At 37.9% G+C, this 17,490-nt stretch overlaps 1 protein-coding gene, 1 non-coding gene and 1 pseudogene across 2 annotated transcripts in view; 1 reads left to right on the forward strand and 2 right to left on the reverse strand.

Annotated features, from left to right (window-relative positions):
• The window catches only part of RALA (RAS like proto-oncogene A), an 84,464-nt gene that overhangs the window by 24,041 nt on the left and 42,933 nt on the right, over nt 1–17,490 (reverse strand). The window contains exons 2-3 of the mRNA XM_012752277.3: nt 2,475–2,625; nt 417–625 (exon numbers count right to left, since the gene is read on the reverse strand). Coding sequence (XP_012607731.1) covers nt 417–625; nt 2,475–2,588 — 323 coding nt within the window. The 5' untranslated portion in view covers nt 2,589–2,625. The remainder of the gene's footprint in view (nt 1–416; nt 626–2,474; nt 2,626–17,490) is intronic.
• Nucleotides 7,807–17,356, reverse strand: LOC142872895 (profilin-1 pseudogene; annotated as a pseudogene).
• LOC142873154 (U6 spliceosomal RNA) lies at nt 8,434–8,540 on the forward strand. The gene has a single exon (XR_012921202.1). It is a non-coding gene; the product is annotated as a U6 spliceosomal RNA (small nuclear RNA).

Consider the following 17,490-nt stretch of genomic DNA (forward strand, 5'->3'; position numbering starts at 1 on the left):
TCTGCGTTTTGAGGAGGACGGCAATGTGCCTTCTGAGCACTACATAGGTGCTCAGTGACCAACACAGAAAGATTTAAAATCTGGCTGAGCTCCATTATGTGATCCAAGTATTAACTATTATGGCAGTAGTCGTGGTTTATTCTAAAGAGAAATACTTCAGTAATGCACAGAGACTTTTGGTATTTGAAGCTGTCACAAGCTCAAGCTCTAATACAGCTAGCACTAGGGTAGCTGTAAGATTATGCAAAGTATCCTGTGTGCACATACACAGTGGACAATCATATACTGATACCAAAAAAGGAATAAACACAATCAGACACAGAGTAAAAGACTAACAAGTGAGAACCTCTACTTGCTTCTGGGAAAGACAATGTTGTGCAGTATGCCACACGTAATAACATCACTCTTGGACATACCTGAAGTCAGCTGTGGCTGCAAAGGATTCCATTTCCGTAATAGAGAAGACACAGAGGAACCCCTCCCCACTTCGGAAGTAGTTGTCTCTGATTGCAGCATAGTCCTCCTGCCCAGCTGTGTCTAAGATATCGATCTGAACTTCCTCTCCATCCAGGACTACTTTCTTCCGATAGCTGTCTGCTTTGGTAGGCTCATAGTCTTCCACAAACTAGAAAAGAGGAAAAACATCCATTTTCTATTTATTATTTTTACTTTTCAAAACTTCTTATTTTGAAATAATTATGGATTCATGTGAAGCTGCCAAAGTATAATAATACAAAGAGTTTCCTCCAATGGTAAAAACTGTAGTAATTTTCATTTTAGACAATTTATTAATTTCTTCATTTGAAAAAAGAGGGTACTAAACTATTACCTCTAGGCTGTTTACAGCTTGAAAACTGTGCTTTTCTTCCTTAAAACACTATACCTACAAAAACTATTATACATATATTTTATCAAATTCACAAGAACCCATTTTCTATGTTACTCTAAATATACATTTTTATGTTAGACGTGCAGAAATAACTTCAAAGTCAATATTTAGGTAAGCAATGAAAGTACTGTTAAATCTTTTCTTTTTCTGAAATAAACCATGGCAATAAAGTGATTTATACTACTCTGTAGAAAGTCAAATTCTGAATTTTGAGATTTCTCCTCAAACTTTTGATTTTTAAAATAGTACAGTTACGCAACTTTACATTCCCACTCCTATCATCAACCCCATAAATCTCACTTTGATATATCCTGATAAACCTTTTGATATCATTGTTGGCATGTGTGTATATATATATGTTTATACACATATACACACACACACACACACATTTTGTGGGTTTTTATTAGCACCAAATAAAAACTGGAACAGAACAAATCAATCAGTAATATCATTTAAAGTATGATTTCAATTCCCCCTCTCTCCAAACTATAAACATTTTCATTATCTGACATTTTCTTATTTATTTACTTAATGACTATATCCCACGTCCAGAGTTTAACCCCTAAGAGCAGTGATCTTGAATATGTTCCTCCAAAGCATCATTGTTCCTCCAAAGCCTACACTAGCACCTGGTACATGGTAGATACTCAATGGAAAACAGAATGGAACAAATAAATCAGTAATATCATTTAAAGTATGATTTCAATTCCTCCTCTCCAAACTTTTTATTATAGTCACTAACAAGCAGGACAACTAACTGATGGCTTTAAGGGTTTTGAGAGTGTGTGAAAGAAATGCTCATGCATAGACAAAAGAAAAAGTTATAAGGTGGTAAAAATCTGCAGGAATTTTTTTGTCAAAAGACCAGGTTTAACATTTCATTACTCATCAGAGATCACTTTTCTTGAGCAAGTTGGGTAACCTTTCTGAGGTTCTGCTTTCTCATCTGTAAAATGGGGTACTATCCACCTAGCAGGCAGGATTGTTATGAGGCTTAAGAAAGAGCACTCTGTAACTATAAAACCTGGCTGGGAGGAAGAATTGAAGATGAATGCTTACACTGGCTCACCAACTCGTAATCACTAGGCTTGATAACTGTCCTCTAGGGAAAGAATATATTGCTGTATATACACTACGACCTTAACTCTGGAATGAAAAAGTCTGATATAAATACATGTACATTTAATCTGTAACCTGTCTAGTAATTATGATTGTTTCATCGAGATACTTTATATATATTAACCTTGAGTCTCAAGTACTATATCTACCAGTTCTATTAATTAAAGGTGGAATCTCCATGAAAACATTAACTATAAAAAAGCTATAGTTAGTTTACTCAACAAATAGGTACTATTTTCAGTTTTGTTTTGTTTTTAAAACATGAGGTTTTTAAGAACCTTGAGTTCTTGACTTGTAAAATCAGGTTATACAGATGTTGGCTCTGAATCTAAAAATGAGAAAAAAAAATTAGCAGCAGCTTTCAAGGATTCAAGGAATCCATACAAAATAGCAACAAAACTAAGCTAGAGAAATACTCTCTGAAAGCCCAAACTTTGATGTCCATTATAAAATCAGCACTTACCTCATCGTACATGAACTGTAGAGTCAAAGCAGACTTGCCCACACCACCACTGCCCACCATGATGACTTTGTGTAAGGCCAAAGAATTCTGACCCTTGGGCTTATTTGTGGCCATCGTGTGTCACAGTTTTCACCAAAGGATTAAGAAGAATCTAAGAAGAATGAAAGAACAAGTAATGCTCAGTACATTCATCTTCAGAATTCCAGTGTAGGAAAGAGGTATATTCTTAGGGTTCAAGATGATAGTTTTTATTCTGCAGGGATTTTAAATAGATGACAAATGAAGTATGCTCACTTAGGGGAAGAATCAGAGAATACCATGGCAATAAAACAAGCCTATGACTCAAGGGCATTTCTCTTCTAATAGGTGGTTTTCAGTAATAAGCTATGATCAAAAGTGAACATTTCCCAATGCAACCACATGCTGACAATAATGGAGTATCAGCAGTATTGAAATATATTCACATAGATTATGAAAACAGGCTAAAGGACTCCTTTGTTTTCACATTCATCTATACTGGCAATAAGTCAAGAGATGTTCCTTCTAATTTCAAAGAAACAAGTTACCAAAAAAAGATTACTAATACCTTTACTACACCATACCTTACGTTAAGGACCTCACTGAAAGGCTCACTTACTGCTATTTTATAAAAGAAGAAACCTCATCCCAAAAACCTGGTAATAAAATTATAAATAGAATCCAACACTATACACCCCAACTACCATACTACCAGAACTTCTGTGTTTCTTGGAGTAGATGGCTAATCTAATTTAAATACTTGGATCTAGCCTGCCTTCATTTTCCTCAGAACATGCATTTGTTTGATATGTTTTTGTGCTCAGCATGGAGAAGGTTCCTACAGACGCTGCAGTGGTGATGTGCACTAATGGCACCCACTTACCTTCGGCCATGGTACCAGGCCTTAGAAAAACATGCAGTGAGGACACAACAAACACTTTGAAGGTGTGGAGACCCAAGCAAAGAGACTTTTTGCTGTTAGGAAACTGAGGAGGTTGAATCCGTCCTCCTCAGTGGCTCTGACTTCTCTGGTCACAGACACAGCTTTCCTAAATTGTAGCTCACAGAACTGCACCCCACAGACCTCCCTATGTTGTGCCAGGGTCTCCTAGCTCAGCTGCATCAGATCCACACTGGTCCCCTGTTCTTCAAATGCTCTTCTCTGCCTCTTGGCCTTTACCATAGGCCTCTTGGCCTCTGCCTCTCAGCCTTTACCAAAGAGAGTTTCCTCTCTTTGGCATATTCTTATTATATCTGGCTAACTTCTCTGTTTCTGGGTCTTAGCCTCACATGCAACTCTCAATCTAAATTAGGCTCTTCCTTGCCCTGTGCTCTCTGATACTTTTCCTTCATTACCCTTATCACAATGTGAAATTGCTTAAGTGTGTAGTTATTTAATATTTAAATACCCATATTTAATATGGGTCTTCTTCTTCAGTATACTAGAAGCAACTCAAGTGCAGGGGCTATGTCTATTTGGTTTAACTTATGCTTAATGAAACTAATATAGCCTGGCCATTTAGTACACGTGTTGAGTGAATGAACGAATATTTGCAGCCTGACTTAACCCTGAGGTGTCCTTTAGACTGTGTTGCTGTAAAGTAGCTACTGCTACTAGAAATTCAATCATAAGTGGGGGCCAGGTATGCCACGGGTCTGTGCCTCATATTACTGGCTGTATAGGGAATCCAAGAGGTGGGCACTGCTTCTACCTAGAAATCATACCCATATGCCTACTTGCCCAACACAGAAAAGTGTTAAGAAAAAAGTGCCATAATCCTACTATCCATTTAACAACACAAATAAGTTAACATACTTCCTTTTAGATTGTTTTCAATCTATCTTTAGCATAATTGTGGTTACACTCTACATGCAATTTCTGACCCTATTCTTATCATTATATCATAAAAGCATTTTCGCAGAAGCAGTTTGAACTATGAGGAATATGGTAGAAAATTATAGGCTAAGAGTTCAATTCAACTCAACAAACAAGGATTGAGTACCTCAACAAACAAGTTGAGTACCTCAACAAACAAGGATTGAGTACCTGGGTACCAACAACATTATCATTAAATTCTGAAAGCTTATCACTGCTCAAAAATAGTGAAAATTATAGTATATTTCAGACAACTAACTAAAAGTCTAAAAGATACCAAGTCAAAGCCAGTTTATATTATTGCTGGTGTTTCTAAATAAATCAGGAAATTACTTCTTTCTGTTATGATCCTCATTTGTTGGCAGCTGTAATCATTTCACAGCAAAATAACTACTAGTTTATTTTTTTATTTTTTATTTTTTTTGAGATAGAGTCTCCCTGTGTTGCCCAGGCTAGAGTGAGTGCTGTGGTGTCAGCCTAGCTCACAGCAACCTCAAACTCCTGGGCTCAAGCAATCCTCCTGCCTCAGCCTCCCAAGTAGCTGGGACTACAGGCATGCGCCACCATGCCCGGCTAGTTTTTTCTATATAGATTAGTTGGCCAATTAATTTCTTTCTATTTTTTTATAGTAGAGACGGGGTCTCGCTCAGGCTGGTTTTGAACTCCTGACCTTGAGCAATCCGCCCGCCAAGCCTCCCAGAGTGCTAGGATTACAGGAGTGAGCCACTGCGCCCGGCTATTAGTTTATTTTTAAAATAGTAAATATACGTGAGCTCAGAGTGTTACCATACCCATTAATACTCTAAGATTGTTGTATATTTTTTTAAAGCAAAACATTTAGCGAGTACTCAAACTGATTTAAAACACTGTTCTTCCCAGAACAATTTAAAATACAGTTTGTGACTCAGAAATAGAAAAGGCAGAGATTCCCAAAGACATTTTCCCAAAGGACAAACATTCCCTAATAACTACGAGCTGCATGTTCCAGACTATTAAGAGGCTCTCAGAGAAAAGAAGCTCCCATCAAGGAAACACTTCCTACCCCCATTTAAAAAACTTGGCACTCCACAACTTAGCTCCTGAATCCTGGTCTAGATGTTGTTTTGATGGTAATAAGCCAAAGCTCCTGCCTACTTAGAACTTAAGACAAACACACAGAATAAGAAAATCCCATTAGTGCTAAATGCAATGAAGAAAATAAGGGGGCAGTGGGATAAGGAATGGGGGGAGGGGATACTTTAACCAGATAGTCAAGTGTGACTCCTTTGAAGAGGTGGCATTTTAGCCAAGACCAAAGGATTACAAAGGTTACAAAGGAACCAGCCAGCTCTCAGGGAAGAGTACTGCAGACACAGGGAAAACCAAGTGCAAAGACCCTAAGACAGGAGGGTTGGCATGTTCTAGGGACCGGGAGGAGGCCAGAATAGATGAAACCCAGTGTCTTAGTCCAATTTGTATTGCTATAACAGAATATCTGAGACTGGGTAATTTACAAAGAAAAGAAATTTATTTCTTACAGTTCTGGAGGCTGGGAAGTCTGAGAGCATGGTGCTGGAATCTGCTCAGCTTCTGGCAGAAGGCATCACATGGTGAGAGGGCAAGAGTGTGCTGGCTCAGGTCTCTCTTCCTACTCTTATAAAGCCACCAGTCCTGCCAGGGGCCACACTCTGATGATACTGTCAAATCCTAATAACCCCGCAAAGGCCCCACCTCTAATCAACATACAGATTTGGGGATTAAGTTTTCAACACATGAAATTTGCTGGACACAGTCAAACCACAGCACCTAGTGAGTGATGGGAGAGTAACACAATGTGAGAATGAGAGGTAGGCTGAGGCCAAATCACAAAAAGCCTTGAAGGCCATGGAAAGTGTTTGGATTTTGTTAGAATTGCAACAGGAAGCCTCTGGAGAGTTTTAAAGCAGGACAGTGACATACTTTGTGTTTCTAAAAAGATAATCCTGGTTGGTGTGTGGAGAATGGACAGTGTAAGTGCAGGAGTTTTAAGTACAGGAGGCTATTCCAGTAGTCCATGCAAGAAAGGACAGAGGCTTGGGCTATAGCTGCAGCAGCAGAAATGGTAATAATACTGGTTCTAGTACAACTACTAGTACCATCTATATTGGGGATAACAACAACCACCACCACCATTTACTAACCACTAAGTGTTATGCACTGTTCTAAGCACTTTGTACATACTAATTTGGTTGAGTACCACATTTCACATATTAATCTTATGAGGTATTTTAACTTTATAACTTTAACTATTTTAACTTCATTTAACAGATGAGAAATCTGGGTCACAGATGTCAACTTGCTCAAGGCTGAGCCAGAATTCAAAGTGAGATAGCCTGACTCTCCTAACCACTATGTTATGTGAGATACATTTTGGAGAAACAGTTGAAAGGATTTGCTGATTGGATGGGAGAAAACAAGAGTAACTTTTAAGTTTTCAGCCTAAATATCTGAATGTGTGGTAGAACTACTACCAAAGATGGAGAAAGATTAGGAAGGGATAGGTCTGGGAGAGAAATCTCAAGCTCTGCTTGCATATTAGACATCCAACTGGAATTGTTCAATAGGAAATTGGATGGTCTAGTCTGGAGTTCAGGGGTTAGCATGGAGACAGAGACAAAAATTAGCATCTCAATTTACAGGTGGTATTTAAAGTCACAAAAATGAACGAGCTCTCTTAGGAATAAGATGAGAAAGAGCCCTGGGACAACTCAACAGGCTGGTTCATTAGGAGGAAATCCAGTGATTGTACAGTCATTGAAGCTAGTTCACTCAAACCATGCTGAAAGACTGAGATGAGATACAATGAGATAAGAAAAAAAAAGAGCTGATTACTAGACTTGTCAAGATGGAAGTTGCTGGTAACTCTGGGAAGAGTCATTTTACCAATTGAGGTAAGAATGGGGTGGGCTGAGGAGAAACAGAAGGTATAGAAATGGATTTTTTACTCTGAAGATGAGTGGAAAAATGGGATCGTAACTGGAAGGTGCTCTTAGGAACAAGGTTTTTTGTTTGGTTGCTTTAAAAATATTAAGGGGCTGGGCACAGTGGTTCAGGCCTGTAATCCTAGCACTCTGGGAGGCCGAGGCGGGTAGATTGTTTAAGCTCAGGAGTTCGAGACCAGCCTGAGCAAGAGCAAGACCCAGTTTCTACTAAAAATAGAAAGAAATTGGCGGGACAACAAACAATATATAGAAAAATTTAGCCGGGCCTGGTGGCACATGCCTGTAGTCCCAGCTACTACAGAGGCTGAGGCAGAAGGATTGCTTGAGCCCAGGAGTTTGAGGTTTCTGTGAGCTAGGCTGATGCTACGGCACTCTAGCCCGGGCAACAGAGTGAGACTCTGTTTCCAAAGGAAAAAAAAGAAAAAAAAGAAAAAAAATATATATATAATATATATATATATACGTTATTAAGGAATGTTTATAGGATAATCATCCAAAAGAGCTGGAAATTAATGGTACAGAAGACACAGTAACTTTAGGAGCAAAGTCTTAGAGTAGATCAGAGGTGTTGGGACCCAGTGCCTAACAGGAGCAGGAACATGTTTTCCTTTGTAGTAGGGGGTGAGGGGCAAAGCAAAGAGTAGGGGTATATAGGTAAGGATGCAGATAGATTATTTGACTATCCATTTTTCTTCAATAAGATATGATCACACAGATAAACTGGCAAGGGAGGTGGAATTCAAAACCAAGTCTGTCTAGATAAATCACTAGAATATATGAAAATAGGTTCAAATACATACTATAGTATATGATGTATAAGAAAGGTAGTATTTCAAATGGGAGGTGGGGGGAAGATAGAGAATAATTTGATAAGTGGTGTTGGGACAACTGTTGAGCCATATGGAAAAAAAATTGGATCTATTCTCTTGACACCAATAAAATCTGAGTGAATCAAAGATTTAAATGACAAAATCAAATCACAGAGGCACAAGAAAAAACATGAAAGAATTATTTTATAACCTTAAGAGTGGGGAAGGCCTAAACCATTACATAAAATCCAAGTCATAAAATAACTTTGGTAAATTTTATTATTAAAAAAAATTTCTGGCTCATTGTCGCAGCATATATACTAAAATTGGAATGACACAGAGAAGATTAGCACAGTCCCTGGGCAAGAATGATATGCAAGTTTGTGAAGCATTCTATATTATTTAGTCTGATTATCATACATTATTTGTATCAAAACATCACTATGTACTCCATGAATGTGTAATTATTATTTGTCAATTAAAGAAATAGAATAAAATAATTGCTGCATAACAAAATCTTCTATAAGCAAAGTAAAAAGTTAAAGATAAAACTGGGGAAAATACTTGCAACTCATTTCACAGATAAGAGATAATTTCCCTACAAAAAGAGTTACTATAAATATAAGACCAACAACTACAGGAAACTGGACAAAAATTATGAATAGTCACAGAAAAGGAAATACATATGATTTTAAATCCACTCAACCTCACTGATAAGAGAAGTACAAATAAAACTACATTGGACAACAATGTTTTACCCATCAGATTGATAACAATATGTCTGCAAGGTCTGCAAACTACAGCCCCATTGGCCTGTTTTTGTATGGCCTAGGAGTTAACAATGGTTTTTATGTTTTTGAAGTGTTATAAATAAAACCAAGAAGAATATGTGACAGAGAACGTAGTGGACAACAAGCCTAAAATATTTACTACTGGCCTTTTCCAGGAAAAGTTTGTCTATCTCTAAGAAAATGCTCACTGGAGCATTTTGGAATGCTGAACTAGTATGTATAATGCAAATCTGAAAAAAGTCTGAAATCCAAAACACTTCTCATCACAAACATTTTCAGGTAAGGGATACACACACAACCAGTTTTAGGCTTTAGTCTAACAAAAATATTGGCTGATAAAAGTTGTGAGAGATTCCTTATTAATAAAGAGATTAATGATTCCTTATTAATGAAGAGATGAAATGATTCTCCTTCAATCTGAATAGTACATTAAAGGCTTATAATCAGTAAAGTTCGGTTCCTATCAAATCATTAATCACAAATAGGTAGAAGCCAAATTAGTGAATCTTTCTTAAAATGGAAAGTATTCAAACAAACAAATTGCATGTGATACTTCCTATCTGCATTAAGAATATTTGCTCAATCAAAAAAAAAAAAACTACAGGAATTTAGTATAAAATGAACAATTTTAGAAGAGTTAGAATATACTTCACCAAGAAAAGGAGATACACAATTCTATTTTAAAAGGGATTTAAAACTATTTAGGTTTATTACCAGGCCCAGACCATATCAGAGGTGTATTTTCCCAACTGTTTAAGAACAAGTATCATCAGCACAGGTGGTTAAACATTTCTAATCTGAAAATCTGAAATCTGCAATGCTCCAAAATCTGAAACTTTTTGAACACAGTCACGATGCCACAAGTAGAAAACTCCATACCTGACCTCATGTGATGGGCCTCCATCAAAGCACAGGTGTACAATACACAGTTTATTCAGTGTCCCCAAGGGGAAAAAAGACCCTCCAAGCCCCTTTCTGCTGCAATATATCTTTTCAACACACACCCAGATAACTCAACCCAAGCATGCCCACAAAGGGTAATAAAATGATTCAAAGTACACAAACTTTGTTTCACAGACACAATTACTAAAAATATTATATAAAATTACCTTCAGCTGGGCATGATGACGTGCACCTGTAATCTGAAGTGAGTGCACCTGTAATCTCAGCTACTGAGGAGGAGGCTGAGGCAGGAGGATCACTTGAGCCCAGGAGTTCAAGACCAGCCTGAGCAACATATTGAGATCTTGTCTCAATAAAAAATAAAATAAAATAAAAATTACCTTCTAGCTGCTCTACGTAGAAGGTGTACATGAAACAAATGAATTTCATTTTAGACTTGGGTCCCATCCCCAAGATACCATTATATATATGCAAATATTCCAAAATCTAAAAAAAACCCAAATCAGAAACAATTCTGTTCTCAAGCATTTTAGATAAGGGATACTCGACCTGTACTATTTAATGTTCTAGAGCAGGAGTCCTCAAACTTTTTAAACAGGGGGCCAGTTCACTGTCCCTCAGACCGTTGGAGGGCCATTGGTGAGTGTGGCGCACATTCCACACATGCGCACTGTGGGCCTGGGACGAGTCCACTGCTAAGCAGGACAGGCAGCGGTGGCAAAAACACCTTGCAGGCTGGATAAATGTCCTCCGCAGGCCGCCTGTGGCCCACGGGCCGTAGTTTGAGTACTCCTATGAGCATAGAGAAAGCTTCCAAATTCTTTTCAGAGAAGTAGCCTAACACTGGTGCAAAGTTCTGACAAAGATAAAGTATAACAGACAGACTGACATATCACATGACTATAGGGCAAAAATTTCTGAATAAAAAATTGTTAACAGATAGAATCCAGCATATAAAAAGAATAAACCAAAGTGACCAGGTGTGAGATTCAACCAGACATGCAAGAATAGCTTAATATTTTAGGAAGTCAATATAATTTGTGATATCAATGGATGAAAAAAATCATAAGATTATCTCTATAGGTTCTGAAATATTTGACAAAATTAAAAGTCCACTGCTCATAAAAAAGTAGAAATAGACTGGCATTCACTTAATGCACACAGAAACTGGCTACCTTAAAATCAAAACCATAAAAATATCATGTTTAATGACAAGATAAAATCATCTCTAGTAACATAAGAAATAAGATAAGAGTGTTCACTATTGGCAGGGCATGGTGGCTCAAGCCTGTAATCCTAGCACTCTGGGAAGCAGAGGCGGGCAGATTGTCTGAGCTTAGGAGTTTGAGACCATCTTGAGCAAGAGCGAGACCCTGTCTTTACTAAAAAAAATAGAAATAAATTAGCTGGACAACTAGAATACACACACACACAAAATTAGCTGGGCATGGTGGCACATGCCTCTAGTCCCAGCTACTTCAGAGGCTGAGGAAGGAGGATCACCTGAGCCCAGGAGTTTGAGGTTGGTGTGAGCTAGGCTGATACCACGGTACTCTAGCCCAGAGCAAAAGAGCCAGACGGCTGCAAAAAAAAAAAGTGCTCACTATCATCACTTACTTAGCACTGTTCTGGAAGTAGTATCTGATGACATTAGAAAGAGAAATAATGGAGGCAAATGACCATTATTAAACAATAATATGATTTCATATCTAGAAAGGCCAAAGGAATAAACCAAAAAATTGGTAAGAACAAGAGATTTCAAAGGGTAATTATAAATCAATATATTATATAAAGTTTCTTTTCTAATAACCAGTTAGAATACATAATGAGGCCGGGTATGGTAGCTCACGCCTGTAATCCTAGCACTCTGGGAAGCTAAAGTGGGTGGATCATTTGAGCTCAGGAGTTCAAGACCAGCCTGAGCAAGAGCGAGACTCTGTTTCTACCAAAAATAGAAAAAATTAGCTGGGCATGGTGGCACATGCCTGTAGTCCCAGCTACTTGGGAGGCTGAGGCAGAAGGATTGCTTGAGCCCAGGAGTTTGAGGTTGCTGTGAGCTAGGCTGATGCCATGGCACTCTAGCCTGGGCAAAAGAGTGAGACTTTGCCTCAAAAATAAATAAATAAATAAAAAAGAATACATAATGAAAGAAAAGATCCAATTTACAACCTCACTTACAAAGAGTATATAACTAGGAATAAAATTACTATAGTCTGTATAAGATATACATGAAAATAATTTAATATTGATACTTAGGCAACGTAAAGGGTGATCTGAATAAAGGAAGACAGATCCTGTCTTTGGGACAGGAAGAGCCTATTCTGGTAAAGGTAAAAACCTAACAATAAAAAAGACTATTAATTATAAAAGTTTCTTCGCTATTTAAAAAAAAATTAAGCCAAAAGACAAAGGATCTGACTTAGGAGTCATTTGATCTGTCTCCTAAAGTTTCCTTTACCCTAAAATTTGTGAAGATAATTTTTGATGTTGAAAACTGGCTTGAACTGTTTCATTAAGGGCAGGCTGATTTACACACAATAAAATTCATCCTTTTAAGTATACAGTTTAATGAGTTTTGATAAATGCACAGTCATGTAACCCCAACCACAATCAAGATACAGGACATTTCCATCACCTCTATAAATTTCCTCGTGCCCCTTGCAGACAGTCTCCTCCATCGCTCTGGCAGTCACTGATCTGATTTTAGGCCTCATTGTTTAGCGTTTTCCAGAATGTTATATAAAAAGATTATATTGCACATAGCCTTTTGTGCCTATCTTCTTTCCCTTAGATAAGGCTTTTGAGCTACAACCGTATTGTTGCATGTATCAGTATACGCATCTTTTTTACTGCAGGATAGTACTCCATTGTCTGGTAGTAGCATGATTAATTTAGGTTATTTCCATTTTTAAAATTTTATAAGTAAAGCAGCTATAAACATTCATGTACAGGTTTATATATAAACACACTTTCATTTTTCTTAGGTAAATACCTAGGAGTGAGATTGCTAGGTTGTGTGGTAAGTATGCATTTAAATGTCTTCCAAAGTGGTTGTACCTTTTTGCATTTTCACTGAGAATGTATGAGATTTCCAGTTGTTTTATATACTGGTACTGTCCTACATCTTTTAATTTTAAGCAGTCTAGTGGATGTGTAGTAGTATTTCATTGTGGTTTTAATTTGCATTTTCCTAATAACTAAACATAACAGTAATTTTTCATGTGGTTATTTGCCACCCATATGACTTAGATGTTCAAATATTTTTCTCATTAAAATTTGTTTTTTGTCTTTTTTAGTGAGTTGTGGAGTTCTTAATATATTCGGAATCAAATCCTTTACCAGAGACATATTTTGAAAATATTTTCTCCCAGTCTGTGGTTTATTTTTTTTAGTAGAATCTTTTATATTCAGAAAAAAAAAACCAAAACAAAAAAGTTTTCCAACCACACACAGGAGGGGTATGGGTAGAGGGAGGTGTCTGTCCATCCAGTCACGGCCCCCAGCCCATGTGGTTTTGGCAGCAATAAGGGGTATGGGGTAATGGCCCCCCAAATAAAAATGGTATATGTGTGCATGGGAAGGAGAGGGGTGCAAAAGCTGTGGGGAGTGATGGGGGAGAGGAACAGATGAAGTCAGTACTGGGAACGCCGCAGGTGGGAGGCCATTTCATAACATTTCTTGTTGATCAAACCACCGTGGACACCTTCATTGCCCATCAACCGGACTAGCATCTTGGCAGTCATGGTGACACTGATGTTGAAGGTGGGAGCTCCCCCGGTGCTCTTGGTACGAAGATCCATAGTAAATTCCCCATCCTGCAGCAGGAAGTCCTGGATCACAGAACATTTCTGGCCCCCAAGTGTCAGCCCATTCGCAAAAAAACTTGACCGGTCTTATTGACGAAGGTTTTCCCAGGACGGCAGCCCAGGCAGAGGGCGAGTCCGAGTCCTTTGTAGCCCACGATGGCCGCATCCTGACAGTTCCCATTCGCCTTGAGGTTGTCGCTGTAGGCGTTCCACCCGGCCATGGCGCTGCTACTGGGGCTGCTCTTGGCGCTGCTGCAGGGCCCACGGGCTGGGCTCTGAGAGGCGGGGGAAGGCAGAGAGCTCGGGGCACGCGCTGCCTTCTGGACCGCAGCTCCACTAGTTGTCCCAGTCTGTGGTTTATCTTTCCATTTTCTTAATATGTTTTTGAAGAGTAGCAGAGCTTTTAATTTTGATGATATCCAGTTTATCAATTTTTTCTTTATGGATAGGGCACGGAGGCTCACACTTGTAATCCTAGCACTCTGGAAAGCCGAAGTGGGTGGATTGCTCAAGGTCAGGAGTTCGAAACCAGCCTGAGCAAGAGCAAGACCCCCCCCATCTCTACTAAAAATAGAAATAAATTAATTGGCTAACTAAAGATATATAGAAAAAATTAGCTGGGCATGGAGGTGCATGCCTGTAGTCCCAGCTACTTGGGAGGCTGAGGCAGAAGGATTGCTTGAGCCCAGGAATCTGAGGTTGCTGTGAGCTAGGCTGACGCCACGGCACTCACTCTAGCCTGGGCAACAAAGCGAGACTCTTTCTTAAAAAAAAAAAAAAATTTTTTTCCTTTATGGTTCATGCTTTTGGTGTCCCCCAAATGTTTAACGAATTTAAAGTGACAAAGAAACCACTATGTTTTTAATATTTATAAAGCATTATTATTTAATCAGTAGTTATTATAAAGAGAAAAATGGAAGGAAGTCCAGGTAAAATGTAACAGTAGTAATAACACCCGTAAAATCTTAGAAGTTCTTCCATCATTTTAAAGTATGCAACCCAAGGAACAATATTCAAAGTAAGAAAATCCCTGAGGCACTGTTCTACTTTTGAAATATAACAATTTAGTATTTTCAAATTACCTAAACTGCATTATATAACAACAAAAAATTATAACAAAGACTGAAGACAAGCAATAATCTGTTTTAAAGGTACACTAGTTGAAAACTGTTTAAAGATGGCTTGACATTTTGCCTTGCTTGCAAAATAAAATTTATTTCTATGACTTGCCAGACATGATGTCAGACAGCAAAGCATAGACTCTTAAAAAATCACAAAGGCTCATATTACTTTATATCCCTGGGTCTCAGCTAGTTTGTAACACTAAGGTTAAGATTAACAGCACATGTAAGATGTCTAACACATATAAGTATTCAATAAAGGATAACTTAACATATTAACTGCCACGTGAGTTGTATTTATTTAACTCATGCTAGTTCTGAGCCCGGGGCTCATGAAGCATATGTAACTCACATGTCTCTTCACCTCGGGAGCCGCATGAACTATTTTTCAATTGCATATAACTCACACACAGAAAACAATGAAAAATAACAAAGTTATCATTAAATTAGAAAGGATCATTGTGTTTTCAAAGTTTTTATTCTATTCTCATAATAAAACACTATGATCTCAAAGAAAAAAATTTTTCTAGTGTGGCAATGCATTAAACATTGAACTTTGGGAAGATGGTGAAAGATGAAGCTATATAAAGTAAAAGGGGCTTGGCAGGGTGGCTCATGCCTGTAATCTTAGCACATTGGGAGGCAGAGATGGGAGGATCACCTGAGGCCAGGAATTCAAGGCCAACCTGGGTAACATAGAGAGACCTCATCTCTAAAAAAAATAGAAAAATTACAAGTGTGTGCCTGTCGTGCTAGCTACGGTGTTTCCCTGAAAATAAGACCTACCCATAAAATAAGCTCTAGAAGGATTTCTAAGCATCTGTGCAATATAAGCCCTACCCCAAAAATCAGACCTAGTCATGGGCGTGGCTACGCAGTATATCTGCACAACCCATGCATTTTGTCACGGAGTGGTAAAGAAGACAAGCAGCCCTTCTCATCTGCCCAGGAGAGCTCTATGGCTCGACACGAGAGATTGGGGCCAATGTTCTAAAGGAAATAGAGTTAAAAGAAAATTGGGATGAAATTCGGGGCTTGTAGAGTTATGATGATGCTTCAAAGGAAGACGACTGAACTGGATTTGAATAAATGTAGATTGTTGTACGTACTTAAAAAAAAATAACACATCCCCTGAAAATAAGCCCTAGGGTATCTTCTTGAGGAAAAATAAACATAAGCTCCTGTCTTATTTTGGGGGAAACACGGTACTGAGGAGGCTGACACAGGTGGATTGCTTGAGTCTAAGAGACAGAACCTAAAAAGCCAGGCCTTGAGATTTTTATCCTTAAGCAATAGAGAACTGCCAGGAGTTTTTAGGGGAGGGACTAGGACTCAGAGGGCAGGGAGAACAGTTGGGAGGCTACAGGATGATGAAGACTTTTGTTTGGACAAGTGAGGAGAGATGGATGTATTCAAGAGATATTAAGGAAAAGGAGTCAAGTGAACTAGGTGATAGATGTGAGGGATGAAGGAAAGTCAGGATTTTCCGAGCAACTTTCTGAGTGAATTTGAGTGAAGGAGAGGAAAAACAGCTTTGTGTGGCTGGGTGGGGGTGTGAGTGAAGAGTTAGTGCAAGGAAATGATGGAAATCAATACTGATCTTTTAAATGATTAAAATATTTTAAAAGAAGAATGTGAGCCTAATTATAAGCAGTTTTCTTACTACAGCTCCACTGGTTTTGTCACATTATGACCTGAATGTTTTCAGCAATGTTGAAAAATAAGAAAGAGTGGATCCTGAAAGAAGGAAGAATAAATAAAAGGCTTATAAACTGTTATTTACAGCTACTGGAACATTTGTTTTTAAACCCCTAAGTGTGCTTTCAAAATAAGATTATGTAGTTTGCAAAAGCATTAATAATTTTTTCTTTTTTTTTTTGAGACAGAGTCATACTTTGTTGCCCAGGCTAGAGTGAGTGCCATGGCATCAGCCTAGCTCACAGCAACCTCAAACTCCTGGGCTCAAGTGATCCTCCTGCCTTAGCCTCCCGAATAGCTGGGACTACAGGAATGGGGAATCATGCCCGGCAATTTTTTGTATATATATTTTTAGTTGGTCAATTAATTTTTTTCTATTTTTAGTAGAGATGGGGTCTCACTCAGGCTGGTTTCGAACTCCTGACCTTGAGCAATCCACCCGCCTCGGCCTCCCAGAGTGCTAGGATTACAGGCGAATAATTCTTAATTGTAAAGAATGTTTTGTTTTCATATTCCTAAGCTAACTCTGGAAGGATATATAACCTTTTGAATTGGGAACCATATGAATGTAATACATATTTGAAAATTAAGCACATGTCTTTATTTACTGAATTTAACAGCTACAAAGCTGAATAAAGAAATAATTAATATTCAAAGCCTGGATGCTTAATAGATCTAATTTTTTAAAGTATAATTTATTTTATACCTGCTTTAGGTTCTGTGTATGAGCTATAAATTAAGTATATATAATCTGTTAGAGTTTCTCTTGTTGGTATATTTATGAACTTAACATTTTCTATGAATGCCTTGCTAATTTGAAACATTTTTTTAAAAAAACAGAAAAAATAACTGAATTAATCATGCCTAAATGATCCAAATTAAAAATGAATAATGCTCTTGTTTGAGTGAATAAGACTTACACTAAACCACAAATTAGGAAAAATACTGAAAAAAAGTTTAACAGTAAATAAATAGTCATTAGCAAATGAAATACTAAAAAAACAAGAAAAAAAAGTAAACTACACATGTCCTGA

Source organism: Microcebus murinus, chromosome 9 (genome assembly GCF_040939455.1).
Source record: "Microcebus murinus isolate Inina chromosome 9, M.murinus_Inina_mat1.0, whole genome shotgun sequence".
In the NCBI taxonomy this organism is placed as follows: Eukaryota; Metazoa; Chordata; class Mammalia; order Primates; family Cheirogaleidae; genus Microcebus; species Microcebus murinus.